At 40.3% G+C, this 15,808-nt stretch overlaps 1 protein-coding gene across 9 annotated transcripts in view; it reads right to left on the reverse strand.

Annotated features, from left to right (window-relative positions):
- dmd (dystrophin) overlaps window positions 1-15,808 on the reverse strand; it is a 1,998,855-nt gene that overhangs the window by 441,457 nt on the left and 1,541,590 nt on the right. For all 9 annotated transcript variants that reach the window (XM_063050913.1, XM_063050911.1, XM_063050907.1 and 6 more), the window contains one exon: window positions 1,695-1,933. In XM_063050913.1, the coding sequence (XP_062906983.1) occupies window positions 1,695-1,933 (239 nt within the window). The remainder of the gene's footprint in view (window positions 1-1,694; window positions 1,934-15,808) is intronic.

The following is a 15,808-nucleotide window of genomic DNA, read 5'->3' on the forward strand; positions in this document are numbered from 1 at the left end:
GTTTCAGGCCGAGACCCTTCGTCAGGACTAACTGAAGGAAGAGTGAGTAAGGGATTTGAAAGTTGGAGGGGGAGGGGGAGATCCAAAATGATAGGAGAAGGGAGGGGGAGGGATGGAGCCAAGAGCTGGACAGGTGATAGGTAAAAGGGATACAAGAGGATCATGGGACAGGAGGTCCGGGAAGAAAGACAAGGCGAGGGGGGACCCAGAGGATGGGCAAGGGGTATATTCAGAGGGACAGAGGGAGAAAAAGGAGAGTGAGAGAAAGAATGTGTGTATAAAAATAAGTAGATGGGGTACGAGGGGGAAGTGGGCATTAGCGGAAGTTAGAGAAGTCGATGTTCATGCCATCAGGTTGGAGGCTACCCAGACGGAATATAAGGTGTTGTTCCTCCACCCTGAGTGTGGCTTCATCTTTACAGTAGAGGAGGCCGTGGATAGACATGTCAGAATGGGAATGGGATGTGGAATTAAAATGTGTGGCTACTGGGAGATCCTGCTTTCTCTGGCGGACAGAGTGTAGATGTTCAGCAAAGCGGTCTCCCCGTCTGCGTCGGGTCTCGCCAATATATAAAAGGCCACATCGGGAGCACCGGACGCAGTACATCACCCCAGCAACTCACAGGTGAAGGGTTGCCTCACCTGGAAGGACTATTTGGGGCCCTGAATGGTGGTAAGGGAGGAAGTGTAAGGGCATGTGTAGCACTTGTTCCGCTTACACGGATAAGTGCCAGGAGGGAGATCAGTGGGGAGGGATGATGGGGGACAAATGGACAAGGGAGTTGCGTAGGTACAGATGGGGAGCAGTGAGAGATGGTTTCACTAAACTCCCGTCCGCAACTCCCTTCCACAATGCGTGCAGTCATTCTGGAATCTCCACACCCTCGAAGGAAATTTAATAACAAACGATATTAAATGCTGAACATCACATAACACACACTCCCGATGAATGAACTCAATGAAATAGAGTGCACCAGGGTTTTTTTAAATGATGTACTTTACACAGGATGACAGACATTACATGAGAATTTTTATCCCAGATAAACTAGTAACCCTGGCAGGAATATGCAGATGCTTATCATAACCACTTTTATTTTCATAAACTTTCAGCAACTGCGGCAGCACAAGTACAAAGGGGTTAAAGTTGCTTTGCTTTGAAAGGATTTAATGTCAATATAATAGGATGTTGTTCTAATTGTTCCTTCTAACAGAGTCCAATGGCCAAAAGTGATATGAACATGTTGTTGTCAGAGACAGAAACAAACATGCTCCTTGGCATCATTAGGCTGAGCAGCAGAAATTAAATCAATAAAATTAACCAGATTAATATTCAAGCAGCTGTGAAATCCATTCCACAATACAAGCAGAGCAGATCCATAGTAACGTACTTTTAAGTTACTAGTGCAGTCAGTTCCTAAAGGGCTTGTCCAACACAAGTACTCCAGTAATGCCATTATCAGGCTACTCTCCAGTAATTATCTAAGTCATGCTTAGATGTCAAGTGCCATAAGGATTTCAACATATCTGGTGCTTCAGGGACTGTTGTATTAACGCAACTACCACATTCACTTCCACTCTATTACCATACAAATTGTTCACTCTGCTTTTGAATTACTTTTCTATTGATTAGACAGCAATCCATTAACAAGTGCAATGCTGACAGGAAATGCAACAGTAAAGGCTTTTGTTTGTACCTTCTGCTTTATTATCATGTCATTGATTTCTTCAACATCTCCCACAGTCACAAGCTGAGACTTGATCACGCGATCCAGCAATGAAAGCCAGTCTGTCAGTTCCACCCAAGCCTTGTTGAAGTCAGCCAGAGCAGGAACATCCATGAGCAAAGAGGATGGCATGTCGAACTTTGTGAAGGATGTTTCCGTGGTAACGGGCATCTGTGTCACCAGGGTAACTGTTTGCTGTGTGGTTGAAACTAAAAAAGAAAGAATAATATGTTCATCAATGTGAGAGATTTTTGCAAGTAATTTTCATTTGTAAGCACAGATTATAATTAAATGTTATCAATTGCCAAGGTTGGTCATGAGAGAGAAGCAAATTCAATCATTATCAATTAGCTGTGCAATAAAAAAGTCTACACCAAATATGTGATTGACCTCCTTCGTGTGTCTATGACAACTACTTTTTAAACATATCGCTATAATTAATTATAAGTCAAATCAAATGAATTCTGAAGTAACATCACACATTTAAGCCAATCATCTGTTACGCAGGATTATTTTATCTGCAGTTTTTCCTGTTTTGCGTCATAATAGGCATAACCCTTGGCTCACAATAGCCATATGGCTTGGCTATATATAGAATAGCAGCTGCTCAGCAATATCTTACAATTTCATTTGAAAATAAGATACCAAGTGATTTAAAAAAAACATTTCTGCTCAACAAGTTCCAAAGCAACCAACATACGTATATGAAAACTAAACCAGGAAATGGAATTTTAAGTCCAATATCGTAAGACAGCACAATTTGAAATTTTCAGGCCCATCATAACTCGAACAAAAAACTGATAAAATTTTGAAAAAAAGCCTAAGCTAAAATGCACTCTGAAGTGGTGTTTAGGCATTGAATTTCAATGGAGTCATACTAAACAGAAAGAAGTCATTTAGTCCACCAGGTCGATGATGGCAATAGTAATTATTTAAACTAGTCTCACATAGATGTATTGATGATTTAAGTGCTTGTCAAAATGCTTCTTAAGTGTTGTGAGAGAACATACTCCACAACCTCATTAGGCAGTGTGTTTATGATTTCAATCACTGTGTGCCACTTCAGATTCCCTCTAAACCTCCTACTTCTCATCTTGTAGCTCTCCCTCCACACTTTAGACACAGCACTAAAATCTAACTACCTACCCCATCTATTCCCTCATAACTTTGTGTACTTATATGGCATCTTCCCTCAACTTCGGCAAAAACGAACTCCATTTATCTAATCTTTCTTTATAACTGAGATGATCCAAACAGGCAATCTCCTGAGATTTCCGTCACTGCCTGCAAAGAATTTGAATGTTCTCCCTGTGACTGCGTAGGTTTCCTCAGAGTGCTCTGATTCCCCCCCACATTCTAAAGATGCACTGGTCGGTAGGTTAACTGGTCATTGTAAATTGTCCCATGATTAGTCTAAGGTTAAATGGAGGGATTGCTGGGCAGCGTGGCTCAAAGGGCCAGGGCCTATTCTGCGCTGTAACTCAATAAATAAATAAATTTTCTCTGCCAGCTCTCCAGTGCTTCCTTTTGTGCGGACACCAAATTTCACACAATATCCTGGTGTGGCCAAACCTTTTTTTTTAAAGTTGTAACATGTTCTCTCTACTTATATTCATTTCCATGCTGAGGTGAGAAGGCAAGCTTCTCTTATGCATTCTTCATCACCTAATCTACCTGTGCTGCCACTTTCAGACATCTGCAACTGTACACCAAGTACATCATCTGTTCATCAACATTCCGAAGGGACCCCACCACTTACTTTGTCTTTCCCACCCTGATTTAACCTCGCTTAATGCATCTGTCAGATTTAAACACAATCTGTCCTTGCTCTGTCCAAGTTACTGGCGAATTAATATCATGCTGTAGTCTAAGACAATCCTTCACGCTAAGCAATTTTCACATCATCCACAGAGTGTTCATGATTTCCAATACTGGAAAGTACAATATCCAATGATAAGGTTCAATATAGTGCAAACTTAAGTGACCTTGATCCATTCTCCATTTCCTTCAGATCATTACAATCCACAAATGACAGTTCAGAATGGTGGTGGAGATATGTTTTGCCACTGAAGAGCGTCCAACATCTTGGAGCACAGAGGGCTCTGAAGCCCAAACTAATAGAAGAGGTCCCTCTTCTGCAATGGTGTGCATGCCAGAACTGGCAAAGGAAGTGAGGTATCACAGACGGAAGGAAACAGGTCAGAAGAATTTGTGCAGAGGTGATTGAGTAGATCACGCAGAAAGCTGTCAAATGGATTATTGTGGGGAGAATCAAGAGAAAGCTAATTGAAAAATGATCAGACCATTTTTGCAGATGAGGGCATCACCGGTATAGGGTGGTAAATGTGGAGGGCTTGGTCAGTGGGTACAAGCAGTAATGATGGAAGCTGAAAGGAAACATTTTCTGTCAAGGGAAGTAGGCTTCTTGAACTCTCTGGCAGTGACTTAAGTTAGGTGGTGTCCTAAAATCAATGCTGAAATAAGCTTCAACATCCTAAGTGATACCTGTGGGCCTTGTACACACAGGGGAATTTCATGAATAACATAAAATGAGCACAGTGCCCTATCTGATGCCACCTCCTGGCATTTCCATGTATCAACATATTTATGTTGGTGGTCTGCTTCTACCCAAGAATTGCTCTCCAAGCCCAAAGGGACTGAACATCACTGATTTAAAGACTGAGAAACCAGGACACATGGGCTTACTTGATAACTTACCCATTGTCCTTGTGTCAAGTGGGCTGGGGTGCTCTCACGGGATCAGGTAGAAGTCTACTTCTGCCCACCCACCATCCCATGACAAGCCAAATCATCCAGAACCCAGTGCCCCATTGATCTGGGTCTGAGCTTTTCCACCCACACAGAGTTTTCTGTAATATCTATACCATCGAGATAGTTAATTACTTAAATTTTCCCCTCTTTTGTGCCTTTGCTCATCTTTTAAAAATGGTATTAAGGTCTTTGAAAAGCACAACTGATACCAGGGACACGTAGGAATCGGTGGTAAAGTGTAGTTGGGGCCCTGTATGGCCTGGGCCTTTATTTAAGTTCATTAATAAACATATCAGCTTGGTGCTCTTGAATAAAGATTCATTTTCCGGTTAGCAGCTCTGTTAAAATCAACAAAACGTCTGACGTTGTTTTTCTCAATTTCAAAGGGTACCCATCTATAGAGGGCTGCAAGCAATTGAAGTACTATTCCGCAGTCAAGGAGAAAATTGAAAAATATAAACAAACAATGCAATAATCAATGTTCATTTTCACTCCACACAAGATCTAGATTAAGTTACCGTAGTACCAACTGAAATGTAAAAGAAACTGTCTAAACAGCATCTGATCTGTCTAAATCAATAACAAGAATCATTCTTGTTACTTAAAGACTAATCCAAAAAATCACTTTGAAACCTTTAAAATAATTTCAATTGTAATTTCTTCTATTCATTTCACTGTAAATAGGTAATTCTGACAAGCAATTAAAACATATATTTGGATGACTACGACCAGTCGAGAAGGAAGAACTGTGAACTGGAAAGGGTTGAGTGGCCATCCAGTGAGGGCACAAATCTAGAAATTGTCACAAGGTTTAATATCACAGCATGCCTTGACAGATCCAAGGCACTGTGAACACATAAACTGTGAGAAAAGATTGAAAAAGAATGAGGTGTGATTTGCTGCTTTAACTGTTTTTTTCTGATCTGATCTCCTGTTGTTTTGGTTGTTTATAAGTCAGTAATTTTCACAATATTGTCATAAAATACTCTCAGATGCTCAAACACATTTAGAAATGTTAATAACTGGAATATGTTTGCTTACGCAAGACATTTCATGTTGCTATATGGTTAGCTTAGGTTGAGAAGGCAGCAAGGGCCTGCAAGTTTTTAAGGCTTGTTTCTTCTCAACCAGATTTGCAACCCAACAATGAACATGTAATTCTACTAAAACTTTCTTTGCAACTCCAGTTCTGTTGAAGTACTCCCATTGTAACTATGGAAAAGTGTATGACAGCCTGGAATGTAATTCAGAAATGTGAATCTGTAACATTGGAATCAGAATCAGGTTTAATATCACCGGCATATTGTGAAAGTTGTTAACTTTGCAGCAGCAATACAATACAATACATGATAAGCATAGAAAACAAACTGAATTATAGTATATTAAATAGTTAAAGTAAGTAGTGCAAAAACAGAAATAAAAAATATAATGAGATAGCGTTCATGGGTTCAATGTCCTATTAGAAATCAGATGCCAGAGGGGAGAAGCTGTTCATGAATTGCTCATTGTGTGCCTTCAGGCTTCTGTACCTCCTTCCTGATGGTAACAGTGAGAAGAGGGCATGCACTTCATGGTACATCTGTAGAAGTATTCCAGTGTTTCAGGTGATAAACCAAATCTCGTCAAACTCCTCATGAAATATAGCTTTCTTTATAGCTGCTACAATATGTTGGGACCAGTTAGATCCTCACAGATATTGACACCCAGGAAATTGAAGCTGCTCACTCTCTCCACTTCTGATCCCTCTATGAGGATTGGTATGTGTTCCCTTGTCTTATCCTTTCTGAAGTCCACAATCAGCTCTTTGGTCTGACATGAAATAAAATGGCTGACATAAGATAGGGAAAGAGCTGATGCCCAGTTATTCCAAGTAAGAGGAAAGGAGAAGTGCTGAATACAGTGTTAGGTGAAAGGAAGAATTACATTTGCCAATTCTTTGTGACCTTTCTTGGTTCTTACTTTAAAAATAGTATTTCTCAGCCATGCCTCCAAATAGTGAAGGGAGGCTTCATCACAGACTGGAAGTTGCTAGAGAGAATACTGAGGGACGTGATCCATCTGGGAAAGCAAGTACTGATCAGGGACAGTCAGTATGGCTTCTTGTGGGGGAAATCAGGTCTTGAAAATTGAATTTTCTTTGAACAAGTGACTCAGAGGATTGGCAAGAATCGTGTATGTTGTGTGCTTGAACTTCAGCAAGTCTTTTGACAAGGTCTCAACAGTGTAGATTGCTCTTGAGGGTGAAATCTTAAGGGGCTAGGGTGAGTGAGCTGACTGGATACAAAATTGGCACCGCAAGGAGGCAACGTGGAATACTGGATTTTGGATTGCAAGCTTGAGAACAGTGGTATGCCACAGGCACTGATGTTTGTCAAATACGCTAATGATCTGGATGTGAATATGGCTGGCATGAATACTCAGTTTTCAGATAACATCAAAACTGGTGGTGCGGTGGATGGTGATCTAGAACATGATCCAGATCAACTGGGAAAGTGGGTCAAGACATGACAGATGGAATTTTAACTCATACAGGTCAGAAGTGTAATTAAATGAGAGCAAGGGAAAACTCAGTGAATGACACAGCCCTGTGGAGTGTTGTAGAACAAAGAGTCGAAGGGGTACACGTCATTAGTTCCTTGAAAGTGGTGAAGAAGACATGTCTGCCTTCATTGAATGAGGCACTGAGAAAAGGATTTGTGACACCCTGCACAGATCTATAAGACTTTGGTGAAACCACATTTTATTGTGTGTGATTCTGGTTGTTGCACCATTGGAAGGATGTGATTTAGCAAGATAGCGAGCTGCAAAGATTCACAAGGACATCACCAAGACTGGAGGACTTAAGTTAAAAGGAAAGATCGGAAAGGCTGGGGCTGTTTTCTGTTGTGCAAAGCAGGCCAAGGGTGACCATCCGGAGGTTTATAAAAGCACAAAGGGCAATGATAATGTGGATTCTTTGTCTTTTTCCAAGGGTAGGAGAGTCTAAAATGACAGGGCAAAGGCTTAAGGTGAAAATAGAAAGATTCAAAGAGACCCAAGGGACAAGATTTTCATCCAAGGGGTGATGGGTATATAAAATGAGTTGCCAGAGAAAGTGGTTGAGTGGGTACAATTACAATATTATGGGCATGTTGTACTGAAGGCTTGTTTCTATGCTGAGATCTCCATGAAACCATGACTTGGTGTATGAGATTCAACTGACTGTCAGGAGATTGGCTCCCACATGGTGGTGGTATAAGCTTTTATTTTGCTTTTTTAGTTGTCTTATGTTTCTCTTTAAAAGCTTCCCAGTCCCCTGGTATGCCATTTTTTTTTTGCTATATCGTTTGCACTTTCATTTGCTTTTATGCTGCCTTTGACTTCCCTTGTCAGCCACAGTTGCCTCATACTCCATTTAGAATGTTTCTTCTTCTTTGGTATGATCCGATCCTATCTCTTCCAAAATTATTCCTAGAAACTCCAGCCACTGCTGTTCTGTCATCATCACTGCCACAGTCCTTTGCCAATCAACTTTGGCCAGCTGCTTTCTCATGCCTCTGTAGTGACTTTTACTCAACAGTAATACAACTGATTTTAACTTCTCCATCTCAAACTGCAGAGTGAATTCTGGTCTGCCTCCAAATGGTTCCTTTATTTTAAACTCCCTATGCAAATCTGGTAAATTGCACAACATTCAATTCAGAATAGCAGATCCCCAAGTGGACTCAACCACAAGATGCTCTAAAAAGCCTCTTACAGGCGTTCTACAAATTACTTCTCTTAGGATCCAACATCAAAATTATCTTCTACCTGCATATTGAAATCCCCCCCTTACCATTGTACACTTCCTTTTCTATCTCCTGCAGTAATTTGTACCCCACAACCTGGCCACTGTTCAGAGGCATGTATATAATTCCCATCAGGGACTTTTTACCTTTGTAGTTTCTCAACTCTACCCACAATGATTCTACATCTCCTAACCCATGTCACTTCTTTCTAAAGATTTGATTTCTTTTTCCCCCCAACAAAGCCACCTCACCCCCACTGCCTACTTGCCTGTCCTTTCAAAATGATGTGTATCCTTGTATGTAAAGTTCCTTGCTGTGATCTTCTTTCAGTCATGTTTTATGATGCCCACAATGTAAATTGCTAAACTTGCTAAATTCTAACTGTGCCACATGATTAGCTACTTACACACCTATACTGCAAACATTCAAATATAGACCCATAAGATATGGGAGCAGAATTAGGTCATTTGGCCCATTGAGTCTGCTCCGCCATTTTATCATGCTGATCCATTTTTCCTCTTAGTCCCAATCTCCTGTCTTTCCCCATATCCATTCATGCCCTGACCAATTAAGAATCTATCAGCCTCTGCTTTAAATATACATAAAGACTTGACGTCCACAGCTGCCTGCAGCAAAGAACTTCACAGATTCTCCACTCTCTGGCTAAAGGAATTCCTTCTCATCTCCATTCTAAAAGGACGCCCCTATATTCTTAGGCTGTGTCCTCCGGTCTTAGACTCTCCCACCATTGGAAACATCCTATCCATATCCACTCTATTAAGGCCTTTCAACATTTGATAAGATTTCAATGAGATCACCCCATTCTTCTGAATTCCAGTGAATATAGGTCCAGAGCCATCAAACACTCCTCATATGACAAGCCATTCATTCCTAAAATCATTTTCGTGAACCTCCTTTGAACCCTCTCCAGCTTCAGCACATCCTTTCTAAGATAAGGGGGGCAAAACTGCTCACAATTCTCCAAGGGATGCCTCACTAGTGCTTTTTAACTTCTCAATATTACATTCTTGCTTTTATATTCTAGTCCTTTTGAAATGAATGCTAACTCACATTTGCCTTCCTCACTACCGACTCAACCTGCAAATTAATCTTCGGAAAATCCTGCACAAGGACTGCCTTGTCCCTTTTCACCTCAGTTTTTTGTATTTTCTCTCCATTTAGAAAATAGTCAGCACTTCCTGACACTGTAATCCATCTGCCATTTCTTTGCCCATTCTTCTAATCTGTCTAAGTCCTTCTGTAGCCTCTCCATTTCCTCAAAACTACCTGTCCCTCCACCTATCTTCATAGCATCAGCAAACTTTGCAACATAAAGCCATCAATTCCACCAGCCAGATCACTGACTTATAACATAAAAAGAATCTATCCCAACACAGACCCCTGTGGAACACCACTAGCCACTGGCTGCCAAGCAGAAAAGCGTCCCTTCATACCCACACTTTGCATCCTCCCAATAAGCCACTGCTTTATCGATGCTAGAATCTTTTCTGTAATACTATTGGTTCATAGCATGTTAAGCAGCCTTATGTGTGGTATCTTGACAAAAGTCTTCTGAAAATCCAAGTACACAACATCAACCAACTCTCCTTTGTCTATCCTGCTTGTTATTTCTTCAAAGAATTCCAACAGATTTGTCAGGCAAAAGCTTCCTTTGAGGAAACCATGCTGTCTAAAGCCTAATTTATCATGTGCCTCCAAGTACCTGAGACCTCATCCTTAATAATTAACTCCACTATCTTGCCAACTACTGAGGTCAGACTGACTGGCCTATAGTTTCCTTCCTTCTGCCTCTCTCTCTTCTTGAAGAGTGGAATGACATTTGCAATTTTCTAGCCTCCAGAACAATCCCAGGATCTAGTGATTCTTGAAAGATAATTAGTAATGCCTCCATCATCTCTTCAACCACCTTTTTCAGAACCCTGGGGTGTACACCATCTGGTCCAGGTGACTTATCTTACCTTCCAACCTTTCAGTTTCCCAAGAACCTTCTCTCTAGTTACGGCAACTACACACTCTTCATGACCCTGACACCTGGAACTCCCACCATACTAGTAGTGTTTTCCACAGTGAAGACTGATGTAAAATATTGATTCTGTTCATCTGCCTCTCCAGCGTCATTTTCCAGTGGTCCAATATCCACTCTCACCTCTTTTTTACATTCTGTGTGTAAAGCATCTTCAGTCCTGTATTCATTAACCTTCTTTTCAATTTTGTCTTGTTGCCTGAAGTTAAATTCTTATCCCTTTTCAATTTTTTTTGTCTTATTCATTAGTCTAGAGAATTTAGTAAACTCTCCTTCCTTTTTACTTTATCTATACCTTTCCAAGCTATTGAACTCATCTGTCTACTATATAGTTTAAAGCCCGATCCAGAGCTTTGGCTTTGCAAGTACCCTGGTTCAGGTGGAGTCCATCTCAGCGCAACAATTCTCTTCTTCCCCATTACTGATGCCAATGTCCCGCAAATTCAAAGCCACTCTTCCAACACCAATCTTTGAGCCACGTCTGGTATGGGTTACATGAGGGAAAATATGTTGACTTCAGTTCTTAGCAGAGAAATAGAAAGCTTTTTCTGATTAGCTGTTATATTCAGATAACTGCAATCTTTCAACTTCCACTAAACGTATTTCACCGCAGAAAATAAGGAATTCTATACTTTTGTCATTTCCTAAAAATGCCCAGAGAAGACTTCTGCATATACAATTCAATGACCGGTCCACTGCAAGTTAAAGTAGGCAAGGGAGGGGTACCATAAGGTTTCTTCAGCAGTTGTCAGATTGTGGGTTTGACTGACATTAAATTTAATTGCATGTCAGGAAAAATCATCTGAAGAATGCCATCTTGTTCACAGATGCACTCCACCAGAGCTTCGTTTTTTTATATATACATGAAAAGGTCAAAGATGCTTGGAAGCTCAAACCACCACAAGAAAAAGGCACATTTTTGATCTTTTTTCTGCACTAGGAGAATGTTAAAATGTGCCTTTACAAATATTACAGTGTATCAGGGAAGAAGGTAGGCCAGCTATTCCAAATTTGCATTCCCAAAATTATCAGCAAAGACTGCAAGTCTGCCCTTCAGCCTGACAAAATGGAAATCAGGAGCTTGAACAGGTACAGCAAAAATTTCCTGGATGATTTACGTTGAATTTTTTAATAAACACTGAAATGTTCATTCAAGGTAGGCAATTAAAAATGGTGATTAAAAAAAAAAATCAAATAACTTGGCCTTGAGAAATGGTCAATGATTGTATCACCTCAATGTTTGGTTGCCTTAGCTTAGAGGTTCAAAGAGACAGGAGCCCCAAAATTCACTGAGCTTGGATCCTCACTTTATAATTGACATGGTGTGAGAGACATGTATGAACTCTTGTTGGGGAGAAAGTGAAATCTGTCAGATGGCAAAAGAGATTCTAATTTTCATTATCATGAGTGGTGGCCATGGGTCAGATAAAATTTACAGATAAATTTATTGTTATCTGCACATTAATGTACAGGTGCAATGAGAAAGCTCACATGCACATAGCATCAGAGACACAGTCACATGGACAACAAAAATTAAAGATAAATTATAAAAGTTGTTCAAGAAAGAACACAAATAGAATAAAGTAAATCAAAGTCAACTGGTGGACCCCAACAGCTAAAATAACATTCTCACTTTCCCTGTAAATAAAGTTTGAGAGATCAGTGATTTTGGAGATCTTCAAAGATACAGCTTGTAATTGAATAAAACAGCAACGCAATCAATAAGACTCCACTTCCTTCCAGACAAAACATTCACCTTCTCTCCTCAGCCAAGTAAAAACAGAGTGGAAAAAAATCCACTTTCTATTGAACAATTCTTGTTCTCACTTTTATGAAATGAGGTAATATTTTAGCTGAAGCCCTTTCCAGTCAAAACTTCTTTGACAAAGCATATTTTGAATGACACCAAGGACTTCTTCATATATTTACAAGAGCAAATATTAATTGAAAGCTTTATTATACAAATTTATCTTACAGCTTAATCTCAAGTTCATGGAACTGGAACTCGTTCCACAATCTCACTGTCTTCTGAGTGAAGAAGTTTCCCCTCATGTTCCCTTTCACCCTTAACCTATGGCTTCCAGTTGTAGTCTCACCCACCCTTAGTGGAAAAAGCCTGCTTGCATTTATACTCCTCATAATTTTGAATACCTCTATGTTCAAGAGAATTAAGCAGCAACTTATTCAATTTTTCCTTGTAACTCAGATCCCCCAGTCCTGGCAACATCCTTGTAAATTTTCTCCGTACTCTTTCAATCTTAATTACATCTTTCCTGTACGCAGGTGACCAAAACTGCATACAATACTCCAAATTAGGTCTTGCCAACATCTTACACAACTTGAACTTAACATTCCAATTCCTGTACTCAATACTTTGATCTATGAAGGCCAATGTGCCAAAAGCTCTCTTTATGATCCTATGTATCTGTGGTGCCATTTACAATAAATTATGGACCTAAATTTCCAGATCCCTTTGTTCCACCGCTCTCCTCAGTTCCCTCCGGCTCACTATGCAAGACCTACCTACGTTGATCCTCCCGAAGTGCAACACCTCACACTTGTCTGCATTAAATTCTACCTGTCATGTTTCAGCCCATCTTTCCAGCTGGTTTAGATCCCGCTGCAGGCTGTGATAGTCTTCCTTACCGTCCACTACACCCACAATCTTGGTGTCCTCCTTGAATTTGCTGATCCAGTTAACCACACTATCATCCAGATCATTGATATAGATGACCAACAACAACAGACCCAACATTGATCCCTGTGGCACTCCACTAGTCACAGGCCACCAGTCAGAGAGGCAAAATCTACTATCACACTCTGTCTTCTTTCACAACACCAGTGTCTAATTTTACTACCTCATTTTGAATACCAAGCAACTGAACCCTCTTGACCAATCTCCCATGTGGGACCCTGTCAAGTGCTTTGTACAAATCTATGTAGACAACATCCACTGCCTTGCCTTCATCAACTTTCCTGGTAACTTTCTCAAAAACCTCTATAAGATCGGTTAGATATGACCTACCACGCATAAAGCCATGCTGACTATCCCTCATCCACTCCTGTCTATCCAAATATTCATATATCTGGACTCCTAGAATACAATAACTTCCCTACTACTGATATCTGGCTCACTGGCCTATAATTACCTGGTTAATTCATAGACTCTTTCTTAAACAGTGGAACAACATTAACTATCCTCCAATTCTCTGGCACCTCACCTGTTGTTAAGGATGATTTTAATATCCCTGCAATTTCTGCACTTGCCTCCCAGAGGATCCAAGGGAACCCTCTGTTAAGCCCAAGGGATTTGTCCACCCTGATTTGCCTCAAGACAGCAAACACCTCCTCCTCAGTAATCTGTATAGGGTCCTCACCTCTATAGATTATGTGTCCATTTCCTGAGTAAATACAGATGCAAAAAATCCATTTAAGACCTCCCCGATCTCTTTTGGCTCCACACATATATTTCCATTCTGATCTTCCAGAGGACCAACTTTGTCCCTTGCAAACTTTTGCTCTTAACATATCTGTAGGTCCTTCAGATTCTCCTTCACTTTGTCTGCTATAGCAACCTCATATCTTCTTTTAGCCCTTTTGATTTCTTTCTTGTGTTCTCTTGCATTTCTTATACTTCTCAAGTACCTCATTTGTTCCTATCTACTTATAGCTGCAATGTACCTCTTTCTTTTTTAGTCAGTGCCTCAATATCTCTTGAAAAACAAGGTTCCCTAAGCCTGTTATCTTTACCTTTTATTCTGACATGCACATACAAGCATTGTATGCTCAAATTACAATTTTGAAGCGCTGCCACTTACCAAGAACACTTTTGCCAGAAAGCACACTTGCCAGATCCTTTCTGATGCCATCAAAATCAGCTTTTCTTCAATTTAGAATTTCAATCCAAAGATCAGAATTATCCTTTTCCATAATTACCTTGAAACTAATAGCATTATGATCACTAGATGCAGGGTGTTCCCCAACACAAACTTCTGTCACCCGCCATAACTCATTCCCTAATTGCAGATCTAGTATCACACTTTCTCTATTTACTGCTTAAAGAAATTGTCCTGAACACATTTGACAAACTCTTTCTCATCCAGGCCTTTTTCTGTATAGGAGTCATATTCAATACCTGTATGTGGAAAGTTAAAATCACTTCCTATCACAACCTTATGTATTTCGCAACAGTCTGCAACCTCTCTACAAATTTGTTCCTCTAAATCCCATGGATTGTTGGATAGTCTGCAATATAATCCCATTAATGGGGTCTTACCTTTCATTCCTCAGTTCCAACCATAAAGCCTCACTAAATGAGTTCACCAATCTGTCATAACAGAGCACTGCTGTGACATTTTCCATGACTAGCAACACCATCACTCTCCCTTTAATTCCTCCCACTCTACCACATTTAAAACAATGGAATCCCAGAATATTGAGCTGCCAGTCCTGCCCCTCCTGCAACCAAGACACATTAATAGCTACAACATCATAATTCCATGTGTTGACTCATTACCTGAGCTCATCTGCCTTTCCTACAATGCTTCTTGCATTGAAAAAAAACACAACTCAGAACTTTAGTTCCACCATGTTTAACCCTTTGATTCCTGAATTTGTCTGAGATCTTAACAAAACCCGTCTCCCTAACTTCTCCACAATCTGTTCTGGCACTCTGGTTTTCACCCCTCTGCAACTCTAGTTTAACCACCCACATGCAGTACTAGCAATCTTTGCTGCTGGATATTAGTCCTCTTCCAGTTTGGGTGCAAACTGTCTCTTCTGTACAGGTCCCACGTTCCCTGGAAGAAAGCCCAATAATCCAAATAATCTGATGCCCCCCCTTCTACACCAACCCCTTAGCCATGTGTTAAACTGTATGATCTTTCTCACTAGTACGTAGCACGGATAGCAATCCTGAGATCACAACCCTGAAGATCCAACCCTTTAACTTAGCACCCAACTCCCTGAACTCATTTTGCAGAACCTCGTCCCTCTTCCAACCTATGTCATTGATACCTACATGGACCACAACCTTGGCGACTCATCTTCCCACTTAAGAATTCTAAGGACCCAATCCAAGATGTCCCAGACTACTGCACTACTCCAGTTGTATGATTCAATTCAAAGTTTCACCCTTGAGTATCAAAATGTGCACCATATACAAGCAGGAAATAAATGACAATTTAAACGGAATCTTTTGACGTTTTTATTCAAGTCAGGTGCATTGAATTGTATTTACAGCCACAGTTTTTAGTGTCACCAGCTTTAATGACTACTTTCATTTAAAGCTTTAATGCTTTTGAAGAGATTCCACATTACTTAATCATTCATCGTTAATAAGAAATATAAAACTGTAATTCTATTTGATTATACAGTCTATAAACTCTCCGCTCTTGGCTGCTAACATTGCTACCATTGGAACATAATAGAGTGAAACTCTAATCATCTGCTATCCAACTGTTCACAGATCCTGACAGTTCAGAGTGAGGTTCATTGGGTGT

This window comes from Mobula hypostoma, chromosome 6 (genome assembly GCF_963921235.1).
Source record: "Mobula hypostoma chromosome 6, sMobHyp1.1, whole genome shotgun sequence".
Taxonomy (NCBI): Eukaryota; Metazoa; Chordata; class Chondrichthyes; order Myliobatiformes; family Myliobatidae; genus Mobula; species Mobula hypostoma.